General features: G+C 40.0%; 1 protein-coding gene across 2 annotated transcripts in view; it reads left to right on the forward strand.

The window, feature by feature from the left end:
* The first annotated feature begins 1,299 nt into the window (after nucleotides 1–1,299).
* Nucleotides 1,300–14,783, forward strand: part of PPP2R2D (protein phosphatase 2 regulatory subunit Bdelta) — a 40,470-nt gene continuing 26,986 nt past the window's right edge. Inside the window, exons 1-2 of one of the 2 annotated variants that reach the window (XM_063307356.1) lie at nucleotides 1,300–1,751; nucleotides 1,990–2,079. In XM_063307356.1, coding sequence (XP_063163426.1) covers nucleotides 1,745–1,751; nucleotides 1,990–2,079 — 97 coding nt within the window. In that variant the 5' untranslated portion in view covers nucleotides 1,300–1,744. The remainder of the gene's footprint in view (nucleotides 1,752–1,989; nucleotides 2,080–14,783) is intronic. The other variant, XM_063307357.1, reaches the window with a different exon arrangement.

Below are 14,783 nucleotides of genomic sequence, written 5' to 3' on the forward strand. Positions count from 1 at the left end.
TTAATACTCAGTATTTCCATTTTGATCTTAGTTTCTACATATTTGGATGTATAGTTTAAAGCCTAAGTAAGACATAGCTATTACTTTAACTTGTTTAAGTATTACTTTACACCTAGGATTAGGCTATAAATGTTACAGTATTTTAGAGTTATAGACCTCTTAGTTTTGTAGAGCTGTAGACCTATGAATCTGTAGCTCTTAGTTTTATCCACTTTAGGCATATAGATATTTTATAGTATAATATAAATTTAATAGTTTATGAACATTAAAGACTAATTACTTGTAGTTTTTAATTTACCAGTCTTAATTCCAGATATTTTATGGTAAAGACATTATGTAAACACTTGTAGTCACTTCACAGATCTTAATCTCATAGATGTTTTACAGTAAATGCATACTGTTAATAATGTGGTTTTGTGATACAGAAATATTACATAATTTTGTGATTAATTCTCTGTTTACAGCTTATGCTGCTCAAACACCAAATCAAAATTGATTGAAATAACTAAGCACTTGGATCCTAAAGGAACGCAATGGCAAACCACTTCTGAAAAATGTTGCTAAGAGAACTGCATGGACTTGCCCGTCTAGTTGCCAAAACTCACTTGAAGGCACACAGACACAAAGGAGCAGATCTGTAAGTAATTTAAAAAAAAAATCCACAAGAAGACGGGGGCAAAACTCTTCCATATTATTGCCCAGAAAAGCACATGGACGTGGCCATGTAATCCCCAAGATCAGCGTTTGGATTTAAAGGAGTGCCTTTTAGCCTGAGGAAGAGCTGAAAAGAACTCAAAAGCTTGTCCTTGCTTTTGTTGTATTTGGCTTGTTGATGAAAAAGGCAGCCTCAGCAGGCGGCAGCACCTGGCAAACTTTAGTCTCAGAAACTGAGCAAGATCAGGCCTGATTAGTCTTGGACGGAAGACCTCCAGGGAGTTACAAGGCGCTGGACTGGGAAGTTGGGGGAAGAAAACATCCATGCGATGGCAAGGAAGCGTTGCCAGGAAGGGACAGGCTCACGAAGTTACCCGGAGTCAACTTATAAAGGCCATTCTCCAACTCTGGGTTAGGGATTTGTTCTCTCCAGCAGCACCGCAGTTTTAAAAACCGATTCCCGAGAAGCCACACGCTGAACGTGCACTAGGAAAGGAAAAGGCTTGGCCATCAATTGCAGCAGAAAGACACCCACTCCTACAATAATAAAACTACTGTTTGGGCAATCACGCAAATCCTAGGGGGCGGGGCCAAAGACAGCCCCGCCCCTGGCCGATCCCAAGTCCCGTCGACTCTGGCTGGCGAGATTTGCTGGGCGTGAGATCGGCGTTCGCGAGGCTCACGAAAGGCGCTGGCGCTTGCTCCGTCGTTCCACGGGAATCCGCCTCAGCCCGCGCCGCGCGAGAGCAACGCTGGCAGCCCAGTCTTAAAGGCCGGACCTCTCCTTCGCCCACCCGCCGGGTTAGCAGGCCGGCGTGAAACTTCCCAAGCTTCATCCCGGGGCTCGTCCCTTCCCGGCCGGCGGAGGCTGGCAGGAGGATGACGTCACCGGATCAGGCTGACCGGCAATGGGCGCCATTTTGAAACCCCCGAACCTCCGGCGTCGTCGGCGCTGGCGGTGGCGGCCGCCGCAGCAGCAGCAGCATCAGAGGCGGAGGCGCTTGTAGCAGCTTTCCATCCCTCCCTGTTGATTCTTCCGCTCCGCGGGCTTTTGCAGCCGGCGGTCTCCGCCAGGCTCCCGCCGCGCGACATGGCAGGTAAGGGGCACGCGTGGTGGCCGCGGCGGCGCTGGTCAGGGAGGCAGCGGCGGCCGCCCTTGTCTTGGCGGGCGGAGGCAGGCCCGGGCCCGCAGGTGGCCTTGGAGGGCGAAGCAGGTCTGGGCGGCTCCGCCGAGGTAGGCTGACCAGCTCACAGGGCCCGGCCGGCTTCCGCGGCGGTCAGACAGGCTGAGGTCTGCCAGGCTCCGTCCAAGCTCACGGCGCTTTTCCTCTCCAGCAGGGGTGGCCGGCGGCGGAGGTGGCGGCAACGATTTCCAGTGGTGCTTCTCCCAGGTGAAGGGGGCGATCGACGAGGACGTGGCGGAAGGTAAAGTCGGCGTCGCCGAGGGACGGGCGAATGACCCTGGCGCCTGCGAGGCCGTCCTAGGCCTTTCTTTTCTCTCCTCCCCACTCCCTCCGCCCCTGGCTTTTCACCTCCCGCAAGGGGCATCTTTGGAGCGGCCCTGGAGCTTTAGGGAAGGTGGCTGAAATCCCTGTTTTGCCCCCGTATCTTTAGGGTAGAATGCCTTTTCTTTCCGAGGCGATACTTCCACCCTCTTGATGGCTCGGGTCCGGGACCACATGATGGGGCGGGGGATGTTCCTTATTTCTTCAGCAAGTAAGAGGTGCTTTTTGCTCTGCCGCAAGGGTTGGGTGCAAAGATGCAGAAGTAGTAGCCTTTGCTGACTGGGTGCCTTCATGATGAATGCAGCATGATTCCTACAATCCTGGCTGCAATAGAAACTATGTCCAAGACACTTGCAGGATATTGGAACCCCATTTTTCTCAATAACTAGGCTGGCAGGGATTATGGGAGATACTGTCCAGTAGCTTCACAACAGCACCAAGTTGGACTAGGCTGCTTTAAGCCTTTGAAAACTTTAGCAGTCTGTCAGTACAAGAGGTGCCTGCTTGTCCTTTTCTATTTCTCTCCCCCATATCTCTGGTCTTTAGGAAAAGGGTGGGGAATGCAGGGTCTGACTAAGCTGCTGCCACCTCTGTACAAAAAAAAAGCTTTTTTATGTACTGGAGAAATGACACTAGAACTAGATAATGGAGAGAAAAAGGAATTCAGGAGTGATTAGAATATCTGTCAATATTTTCTGGTTCTAGTTGATAATACAGCTCTTTGGAATTAATTTAAAGATTAAAATGTGAGACTTTCTAGCAATGCAAAATTTTAGATCAGTTTTTTTCTCTTAATATGCTGATTAAGCTGAATCAGTTTAGAGCAACCTTTGCCTGTAGTAATAGTTTAGTCTTTAACATAATTCTGAGAGATGTAATTAACTGAATTCACTGGGATTTATTGCCTAACAAATTTACTCAGAATAGCAGACAAATTGCTGCTTCATGTTCTCAATTGCTGATTGGCCTTCTTTGCATCACTTCTGAAAAATATTAATTTCAATTTACTTGTACTTGGCTGGAGTTTAGAACTATTCCAGAAAAAGAGAGAGAATGATGTAGGGTGTGGTCTGCATGAAGTATTGAAACTACTTTAAGCACTAATAGAATGAAAATAGGTGTTCTTTTCAGAGTACTGTATCTGGATTTTTCAAATAGAGTTATTTTGTATTTTATAAACAGGTGTGTAGATAAGGAGTTTTCATGCTGTCTTGAATGCTTTTTTTTTTTTTTTTGCAAAACTGACAAGTAGTCCAAGAAACAATACTCTTTGAGCAACACTTCTTTTATCAGTGTTTATGCATAATTTAAAGTCTTTTCTATGAATCATTAGTGTGTGCTTATTGCAATTTGTAACATGATGGTAAATGTAGAAGAAATGTTCCCATTACCTATCTCTAAGATGAGATGAGAGAGCTTCATAGTAAAGAAAGTAATAACACATTCCTATACTGATGTTTGATAGCCCTCACACAATTCTGTAATTGAATGGCAGACAGCCATGCAATGCTAGTAACAAGCTATCTACATGCTTTCCTATTGAGCATAGCTAATACTTATGTGGAGAGTTGAATTTGGAGTTCTATTTTTAGAAGAAAAAAAATAGCCCCACCCATATTTGTTCAACTCCAGCTAAGTTGCATAAGAGGTCAGAATTATATGTATAAGCACCTGGTCTTATCATTGTACTAGGAATCCATAATAGTAAGAATGTTAAGTGCTGTTGTGTTTTCTGCAATACTGGGGCAACAGAACTTGCCCTCTCTAAATGCAACAATCCTGCTAGCATTTAGATGAACAGTCTGTCCTCCTGATACATACTGGAGGGGGGGGGCGGTTGGCAGGGGAGATGGTCAGCATTTGGAAGTTCCCTTGTTCTCCGAAGTATTTAATGGCATTTCTGACTTTTGGGCGCTAAGTATGCGTTAAATGATAGCTTGGTATAATCTGTCTTTACGATATTCTGAAATGCACTTTTGGAAAGAAGCAACTTATCTTATGCTTTGCCTTCAATGATTATGATGTTATTTTGAGGGAATATGGAAAAAGTGATTGCCGCTACTAAATTAGGCTTATGTTCATGTGTGATGCCTCTGGCCTATACATTGGAGGAGCAATGGACCTGCTTTCAGAATATACAGAGGTGCAATTAAAGAGGCAAGCTACAACTTGCACTAAGACATACTATATATTTGTGGTCAGAAAAAATATGGTCTGTTGTCCATTTAATTGACTGATGTTTTGATCCTAAATTGTTCATATTTGAAAATACATAGTACAGGATTCTTTTTATTAACAAATTGCAATGTTTGTTGATGGGACTTCATAAGGAAGTTATGTTTAGTTCCATAATCTATTCATAAAATGTTGCAGTTTTGTCTTTTATTTTTTCTTACTTAAGCCAATATAAGAAATCCTGCAAGAAGCAAATTATTTTCAGCATGAGCAAAAGTCACACTAGGCATGAAAAAGAAAATTGCAGTGCAAATAGTATGTTTAAAACCATTTTTTAGGATCAAGTACCCCACATAAATAGTTATTGACTTTATTCAAGGTTAAATTATGTATGGATGTTTATGAAATTACTCTGATTATGCTTGTCCCCTATTTCTTTCCTGTTTGTGAATCACATCCTAAGCGTCCTTACTCATACTGAAGTACTGTGGATCTTAAAGGAGCTTACATTGAAGTAATAGTGTTAAACTGCAGTTAATATTGGACAGTAGGAATGTAAGAACTCAGTTGAATGCATGTCCAGTCTGAAATAAATCCAAGTGAGTTCAGTGTGAATTACTCAAAATAAGAGTGTATAGGATAATAGCATAAGAAAATATAGTGCAGGGTTTTTTTTCATGTCATTTAAAGCAAGTCTTTACAAAACAGTTTATACTAGCTTTATTAACTATTTCTATGAAATATAACTTTTGCTATATCCTTGCCTTAAATGAATGGCGAGTTGTAAATTGCCAACTTGCTAGAGCTTGCTCTGACCATAAAAAGTATTATGTATATCTTTAAAAACCATAAAATCGGTTTTAGTTATTTGTGCATATGTAGGTTTCCTAAGATATGCAACCAATTATCTTTCAAAAGTATGTTAGTTATTGAGGAAGTTTATAATCTTCCATCTGTATTAAGTTTTGAACTTTGTAATTTGTTTGTCTTTCCCCGTATAGTGAGTTTGGTAGTGGAATCTGTGTGGCTGTGTATCTGATTCAAATTTTTATGTAGGTGTTCCAGGGTGGGGAAGAAAGGACAGTGACAACAAAGGCAAGTTTCAGGATGTCATCCAGAATTATACTAGTTAATTCTGCCAAATTGACACAGACTCCCTTGACTTTTGACTTGCTGTTCTATTGTTTGAAGAAATGCAACATGTGTGCAGAAAAACCTGTTGTGTCCTATAGCAGGAATTCTCAGACTGTTACCCCAACAGTCAAAAGCAACTTAGAAAGAAGTCAGAATGTTTATTACCTGTTCAGACTTGTGCAGGTAAAGTTCAAGCACTGTTAAAACTCCCTATGGGCTTTGTCCATGCAATCCAGCTGCACTTTTGCCCAACCAGAACAGGAGCAAGTTTTGACAATGCTCCTGCTTTGCCATTGCAAGCAAAGCGAGAACATTGTCAGAAGTGGCTTTGATCTTTGCCTGTCATTTTGTCTGTGTAAGCCTGCAGGGGGCAGTTGTATTTCAGAGTTTGAGAATCCTATGATTATATTGATGAAGTTTTTAAAAATGTTTTTGCCCAGTCTAAACATCACTATGATCAATGCTTTCATTAATTGAAGTGGGTCATAAAAGCTCATTTTCTGTTTAGGGGATTGCAGAACTGCAAAGTTTAAGAACCCCTGCCCTATATACACTAATTATGCTATATTGTCACCTGCATGTAGACTGAGAGTGGTGGCTGTAGTTCCCTGCCAGGTGTACATACGTTAGTAAATAAATATTGGCCACGTGTTCATGTTTGCATCTTACGTATTATGCAAATATTGTCTAACATAAACTATAAACCTTCCTGTCAAGTATGTAATGATCATGATCAGTATAGAGGACAACTTAGTAAAACATTCTGGGCTGCCCAACTAATCTCTTACATAATAAAAATGCCCCAGTAAGAAATTCATTCAGACCAAGACATCTTATTCCTTTAGTAACACAAGGTTCCCTAAGTTCTCTATTTCAGTTTATAGTCTATAAGAACTATTCCTCTTCCATTCTAAAGTAGTTTCCCAACTGCTTGGGAATCCATTATCTAGCTCACAGTCCAGCAGATTTTTAGTGCTGAAGGCTGCATTTGCTCCCTTCACATACACACAGAGAGGGGTTGCTGAGTTCATTCCAGCATCATGTCACAGTGAGGGGAGCTAGATGCTTTTGGGAGCATATGTACATGGATTCCCTACCCACGATCTGGACAGAAATGGCTTACTACTAAGCCATTTTTTATTCTAAGTATCACATTGTCCTCTTTCTACTATGACATACAGTAGGCATCTAGGGGAAAGCTGCTTTTGTTTCTCAAGCTGCAGAATAATTGAGTGCTTTGGGAGGGAATTTTTGTTTTGTCACATAATCTTGCTCACCAAGGGCTCTAGTTTAAGGCTCCCTACTTATCTAATGTAACTGATTTCAACATATGCCTTCAAAATAGATTTTATTGTATGTGTCTGTAAGTACCAATGGGCTGAGTGGGTTACTTTCCTTGGTACTCATTGTACTCTCACACACACTTGACTTTTTTTCAAATTAATTTTTTTAAAATAATAATTAAATCAGAATGCTCTAAAGTGCCATCTCAAGAATGCCCATGGGTCCTACATAAGCCCCAAGCAGATTGATTTTAAAAAAGTAAAATAAAATGAAGTGTGCTTACTTGCCAGGAAAGACACAGGTAAACTGTTAGAAATCATCCTGTGAGTTTAGGGGAAGATGTCAGGGAATAACTTAAGCTGTTTGCTTTCTGATAAATAGACATATTACAACCATGCAGCCATTTTGTGAATATGTCACTCCTATAACAACCCTGTTGTGACAGCGGTCTTAAGATATCCTCAGTGTTCCAAGTGTGCCCACTAGCCCAGGATTATTATCTACCTATGTTTTATTACAAAGCAATTGAAAACTGATGAGTAGGTAGCCTGCACATTATTTAATGCAAAAAAAATAAAAGGTAACTCATTATTTAGAGTATAAATCCCTCTCAGGCTCACAGAATAACAATGAAAACAGTATATAACAACAGTCCATCAACAGTCCTAAGAAGACATTCTCTGGAAAGCCAGACAGCTATAGTAATCCTGGTAAAACATTTGCAAAAAAACCCCATAAAATGTAAGACTTGTACTGATGGCTTAAGCTATTTACTATTCAGCATAGTGGTAGTGTTCCATTTAAATCAGTTATATATATATATATATATATATATATATATATATATATATATATATATATATGATAAAAACTTAAGGGCTTTACACAGATGAGGACAAAACATATGAGACAACAAGCAGTCTTCTTTAAGGTTAGCTCAAAATATAAGAATAGGTTCTATAGAGATGTGAAAGCTAGGGTAAAAAACTAGAAACAAAAAGGAGAAAATACCTTTTTTTTTTTGCAAAAATTGAACAGTTTTGAAAGAAAAAAACACTAATGAATTTTCTTTTAGAATAAAGAATGCAATAAGAGAAGATCCTCATGTATGCTATCTTCCATTCTCTTCAAATTTCTACAGAAATTCATAAGTATTTTATTTACAGTATCAGAACACTGCAGTTTCAGTATACAAAAATTAAAATGTGAAAGAACAAAGAAGCTTAGTTCCAAAATCAGAAGTCTAATGAGGATAAAAATGAAGTGTCAGAAGCAGAAACTGCTGATGGTACTAATAACTCAGAATTTGTTAGCACTTTTTCCAACTAATACATTTTATTAAAAGTCATAAGCTTTTATGAGCTCTAGCTCATTTCATCAAATACATAGAATGGCTGGAGTGATACAGATTTAATTTAGGATGGGGGGAGGAGAAGGCAGGTTGGTTATACAAATGCAGGTTACCTGTGAGACAGATTACAATATTTTATCAATAATTGGAATGAGTTAAAAGCACATTATGTTTGTTGAGACCTTCTGCTCCCTTCCCTGCTGCATCCCAAATTTAAATCCTAACTTATATGGCTGCCCAACTTGCAAAATGCAAGGCCATCCAGCATACAGTGATAAAAATGAAATTACAATACAGTAAGTGTGGAGAACTAGTTACATTTCACTACTCTTATTACCACAAGGTAATTCTTAAGGAAGGTTTTTACCTGTGCTCAGTCAGAATAGTCTTTTTCCAGCAGTGCTGTAGGCATCTCTTCATTTTCTGGAGGTCCTTTGAAACCAGGGACCCACCACAATTCACAAGCCCACAACCCAGGTCCCTAGTTGCATTCTCATTCCAAGCAGCAACAAAGGCTTCACTCAGACTATGCATCAGAGCATCAGGCACAACTCAAATTCCCTCTGGAACTGTACAAGATCCATCCTCCCTGTGGTGGGAAACAGTTGTGGAGAACTCCAGGGTTAACAGAGAGTGATCTGTCCAATACTGCATTGAGAGCAGTATTCCCCCAACTCTAGATCACTTCCCCAAGACAAAGACAAGATCTAAATGCAGGGTTTCTGAACCAGGGTTCTGTGAAACCCTAGGGTTCCACGAGAGGTCACTAGGGGTTCCCAATTTACTTAAAAAATTATTTCAAATTCAGGCAACTTTGCATTAAAGAGATAAGTTTCATTATTTTTTAGTTTAAGAACACTAGTAATGATATATACAGGCCTACACATGAAACAAATATTATAATTTTGTAACTTCTGGCCTATATTTGAGCCTGAATGTGCAGGGGTTCCCCAGGGCCTGAAAAATATTTTAAGGGTTGCTCCAGGGTCAAAAAGTTGAGAAAGGCTGGTCTAATGTGTAAGGTCCTCTATGCATCAGGCTCTTGGTAACCTAGCCCAGGTTCATGGATCCCATGGTAGTCATGAATTCCTGAGTTTCCTCAGGCCAAGAACTATAAATCTGGGGAACTCTATCGCTGCCCTGGCCATAGAATCAAGCAGTTTAGGTAGGTAGACTGCTACTCAGCAAGAAGGTTGGTGCACTAGCAACGGACCCAAACCAATCTCTAGAGCCCAACTCTACAAACAGGGTCTTTGCTGTCAGGGGCACTGCTCTGTTAACAATCAGAGTCACCTGGATAACTGTAGACACTCTACCACCCCTCTCCTTGGATCTCTCAAAAGCACCAGCCAGAGTCCTCAGGCACCTACGGGTTGATGAATGGGCACTGGGTAGACTATAAGGGGTTGGGACATGAGGAAGGAGTGCCCAACACCATTGTAATGTTATTGCCTGCCCCTGAGCTCCTGTTATTAACCCTCCCCAACCTGTAGTATTCCATCCTCCAGATGAAAGGGCCTAATCCACACACTAAACTTGCCACCCACCTGACAGGTTGGTTGCCTCAGAGTCTAGGCCCAAGCCTAACAATTAGCCACTCCTTCATCCATCAACATGCACACTACACCACCACCACTGCCCCATCTCCTCTCCCCGTGGTGGACAGAGGTAAAACTAAGTAATTTCCAGGGAAACTAGGGGAAGCTTCACTTTCCCTTCCTCCTCTTACTGTGGGGAGAGTAAGCACCATCGCAGAGAATCCCAGACCAACAACACTGTTCACCAAAGTCCAGACTGAACATAGATCATAAGTCCACCAATTTCACCTCGATCTCTTGCTAACAAAGTCAGAGATATCCTATAAAACAGAAAAGCATCAATTAGGCATCTCAGATTATTCATACAACAGATCTTAAATATAAGCAAACTACTAAATAAAATAAATTAAAAAGAACTGTCCTTGGACAGCATATGGGTCATCCTGGAGTTATGGTAATGGTAAACCACCCAGAGTCCCCCTGGTGGGAGGAGATGGGTGGTGACAAATTTGATAAATAAATAAATGGGACCAGAATTTCCATTGCTAAGCTATGCAGTTGTAAAGCTCTGTGTCACATGACCACATCTCTTAGCAACAGCAGTCCCCATTGCCACCGTTAGCCGAATCCTACCCGTCATTAGGTACCTTCTGAAGCTTTCCAAAGTATCATAAGAATGGCACGTGTGATTGGAGAATGGTGGGTATAGCTTTCTCACAAGGTTTCAGAAGGCCTCAGAAGTCTTATGAAGCATCACACAAAACCAGTGTGCACTGTTTGGAGAATGGTGTGTTGCCCTTGGAAAGAAGGGCTGGTGTGGCCAGCAGCTGCCTCACCTAGGGCCAGGCTGGGCGCACCTCGTCAGCAGCAGGAGGAAGACAGCGAAGGTCAGTTGGCCGTAGCAGGGCCTGCAGAGTGCAAGACAGCTGGGGCTTTGCACTGTGGTGTTGGGGTGGCTGGCCAAGGCACAGAGCTTGAGGCAGTACTCTGCAGTGGTGCTGGGGCTGAAGTAGAGGCCCAAGCACGGTGACGGCCAGCTGAGACTGCTGAAGACCCAGCCTCTGCTTCAGCCTCAGCACTTCCAGACTTGACTTTAGCTATTGTATTTTGAAGTAGCTATAGCTTGCATAGGGTTTTCAAAGTCTTCCCCATGTAAAAAGAAAATTGAGAGACAGCAAGAACATGGCAAGCTCAAAAATAGTCAGAGATTGTGTACCTACTGAAGCTGGAAAAATGCTTCTCATTCCATAGCCACCATCTGTGTATCAGGCAACAAAACTGGATCAAGGAATAATCCTAAATACAGTTCCTTTAAAGGGAATACAGTCCAATCCTGAGACATTTAATCAGCCAAATATGGATCACCTTTACCTCTTATCAAGACCATGATTGTAGTTTCATTTTATTAATCCTAAACCCTAACAGTAAGATTGAACTTGACCATAAAACTCATCAATCTCTTGTGTTAGTGGCTGGAGCCTAGATCAGATTGGATGATTTCAGGATTTGGGGATTAAGAAAGGACAAAGAGGATGGGGAAAAGATTAAGTTGTTAATTACTTAATAGAAGGGCAGAAGGCATAATTGTATGTTTTCTTTTTATTTCCCCTTTTTCATACTGCACATTGCCTGCCTGGCAGAAAGCTAAATGCACTTTCCATTTTGCTTACTATCACATCTTGTACTCTTACAGGCAGAATTCTGCCATTTGCCTTCCCAGGCATATGTAACAAATTAATCTCTCTAGTTTTGGCATTTGTTCTACTTTATCTTTTCCGTTATCATGCGCAGATGCAGTTTTCACACACAAATATTAAATCACTCAAACACTTCCATATTATAACATTTTCAGAGCATTAATAACTTCATTTTTGGGGATACTGATATTCATAACATTTCTTTCAATTCCACTTTTCAGCATGTCACTGTCATTACCATACAAGCCTCTAAAATACTCTTTCCAGCATTTCCTCACTTTGTTTTCATCCCAAATCATTTCATCACTTTTAAACTTCCATTGCTCTTTTAGAAGCTCCTTGTTTAGCTCTTTTCACCAGCTTCATTTTGTTCCTAGCAGCTTCTCCAACTTTGTACGTCTAAGTTCCATTTATTCTGTTGGGAGAGTAATCTATCAATACTTTTATTTATATAGGACACATACTTTCACTTCCTGAAGTCATTCTGCTTTCTTTCTAATTTATTTCACTACCTTCTTTCATGCCAAATTTCCCCAAGATCTGCTCTAGAAACTTCCAAAAAAATGGTCTGTCCTACTTTCAGAACTCTTTCCACCCTTGCATTCTTTAATAGGTCAGTCAGTTTTTCATCCTAAACGAAGTCATTATGTTTTTAAATTTATGTTCATTTCTTTGCTGTGTATACATACTGAATAGAGATGCTTAAATATTTCATTCAAAATAAACAGACCTTTTTCATAAAAGATACAGGCCTTCATTCTCTGCAGTTTCACATATCTGTAGTTAATACAGAGCAGCCCTTGTTGAACGTGAAAATATTTTGCATATTTGTTATATTATATGTGCCCAAAATATGGCTTCTCTACTGCTTACACCAGAGGGCAGCTTATTTTCTCAATGGTTCTTGTAATTGGAAGAGTCCAATTTCCTGTGAAGCTATGACCACAGTGTCAACAGTTGTGGCTGGTCCTGGTCCTGTGAGTAAGACGAAGACAAGTACTAGCAGAGTGAATCCCTCCATCACCAGCCAAGTGAGTTGCTCTGAAGGACACTGCTCTGAGGAAGCTGTGTGGAGCCTCACAGCTGAGCTTTGTGTAAAATCATGAGATGAATCATGAAGATATGTGTAACCATTGCAGGAGAAGGAGTAAAATATACTAGGCTGTTATTCTCTGAGGAAGGAAGAGACTGACTACTAGAACTTAAATTCCCAGTTCTTGTAGACTCAGTCTTTCCTTATTTATAGTTTAATTATCTACAGTTTTATTCTAGAAAGGACCTACTGCAAATAATGAAGGCACCTATGCTCACCATGTGTTCACCATTCCCAGTTACTCAGTAAGCATCCAAATGGCACAATCACTTTTTCTGTACTCTTTCGAATTGTTCCTACCTATCCTCTCATGTCACCCAGTGGAATAATTTTTCCCCTGAATTGCATTGACTCAGAATGTTGCTGACGTTTTCTCTAAACTTATTTTTGTTTCATCCATTATCATAATTCACTGGAGTATAACAGACTACCCTCAACAATCTTAGCTGACATCATTTTATCTTTGCTGCCATATATTTTAGCCTTTCTTTCATAATTAAACCAACACATTCATTTCCCTGCATGTAGGCATCAACTTCACATCAGAAGACCAACTTTGTTCAGAACTATTAACACACTTTTTTAGTTTCTCGGACACACAACTTTCCTAATTTTCTTTCTTTGATTTCATTTGTGAATGCATGCTCTTTGCCATTTACTATTCTTAAATTACAAGGTACAACCTCTCTTAATAGAAGGTGTAGATTAGGTTATACAAACTTAATTACACTCATGCTACTTGCAGCATTTTCTGGTAACAATAAGGACACTAATAATAAATATTGGCATGTTGGGCCAGTATGCCACAAGTCCAGTTTTAGCCAGTGCATGTTCACATGTTCTATGCAAGGCAGGGTCTATAATCAAAAGACCATTTTGTATTTGTTAGATTTATGTCCCTTCTTTTCTTCAAGAGCTCAGAGTAGTTTATGTAGAGATTCGTTTTATCCTCATATAACAACACTGAAGTAGGCTGCATGGTTATCTGTTAAGTGAGTGATCTATTGAACAGGCTAATTGCAGCTTCCTCTTGGTAATTTGAAGCTTCCTGGAAAATTCCAAATCATTTTAGGAGTCTTTCTAACATGCAGACAACAAAATATGGGGCAAGGAGGCATAAATAGAAGTCTATCCTATAAGGAAGCAAAAAAGAAAATATTAGAGTATGGTAAAGAAAATGGTTACAGAGAAAGTTGCAAATACTTCTGATGATTCACCACAAAAAACCCAAAATACTAATGATGCTAAAAGAAAAAGTTAAGAGAAAATAGCTTAAAATTTTACGTGTCTGAAAAAGGTGTGATTTTCATTACATATTGTTATATTGGGAAGAAAAGCAAGATCTCAACATCATCAGCAAGAGTTGGGATAGTTAATTTGCACAGAAAATGGAGGTAATTTTGACATATTTGTTGGTTAGGTTGGATACTTCAAGAGATATTTCCACAGTCGTTAAAACCAAAGAAGAGAGAGAGACCTCTTGTTTTGTTTTTTGAATAATAACTGAGTCTGTCTAAGTGATAATACGGTTGGCTTGTTTTCAGCTTTACATATTATATGAATAAAGTCAGTGAATAAACTTTGGCTTATTTTAAGGTCATAACCCACAATCTGAAAACAAGATTTGTTGAACTTACTGATTGCAGCTATGACTTTGCAAATGGGAGATATGTTTTTGGTTTCTGAGATTGCAGGGGGATATAAATACATGAATTGTAGCTTGAGAAACTAACTAGTGTCATTGCTAGCCAATTATATCCAACACAGTTTTTCTTAGTTACAAAAACCTATGAGAGAGTAATTGGTAGCAGTGGTAACATACATTTTTTAAAAGTGGCCTCATTTTGTAATATTTTGGCCTTGTAACTCAAAATCTAATGAGATTTTGGGTTCTCGGGGATTTTGTTCATTTTAATTTAAACAAAGCAGTTTTATTTAATTCTGTGGGCAAGCATACATCACTGAAGGGCTCATGTGTTCTCTGGACCTTCTGACACTGTGTTCCTAACTCCTAGTTTATATGGTATTCCTCAGAAGGTTTCTGTGACAGTATAGCAGTCTACAAGAGGAGTAGTTTGGGGACAATTAGTTTAGAGCGTGGCCACAATGGTTATTCTTTCCTGCCCACCAGTGTACAGCAGTGTAGAGTTCCAGCAATTCCATAGCATTTCTTTGAAAAGTTGTTCCAGGTCCTGTCAAGGAAATATATTTATTTCATTTATAGGACAGCCATTTAATTTATTGAGTTGATAAGCAACTCAAAGCAGCTTACAAGAGGATTGAAAACATAAACTGTCAAGGCAATAAAACAACAACCTGCCAGGATAGATAAAAACTTAAAAGATAAATTGT

Source organism: Candoia aspera, chromosome 6, assembly GCF_035149785.1.
Source record: "Candoia aspera isolate rCanAsp1 chromosome 6, rCanAsp1.hap2, whole genome shotgun sequence".
NCBI lineage: Eukaryota > Metazoa > Chordata > Lepidosauria > Squamata > Boidae > Candoia > Candoia aspera.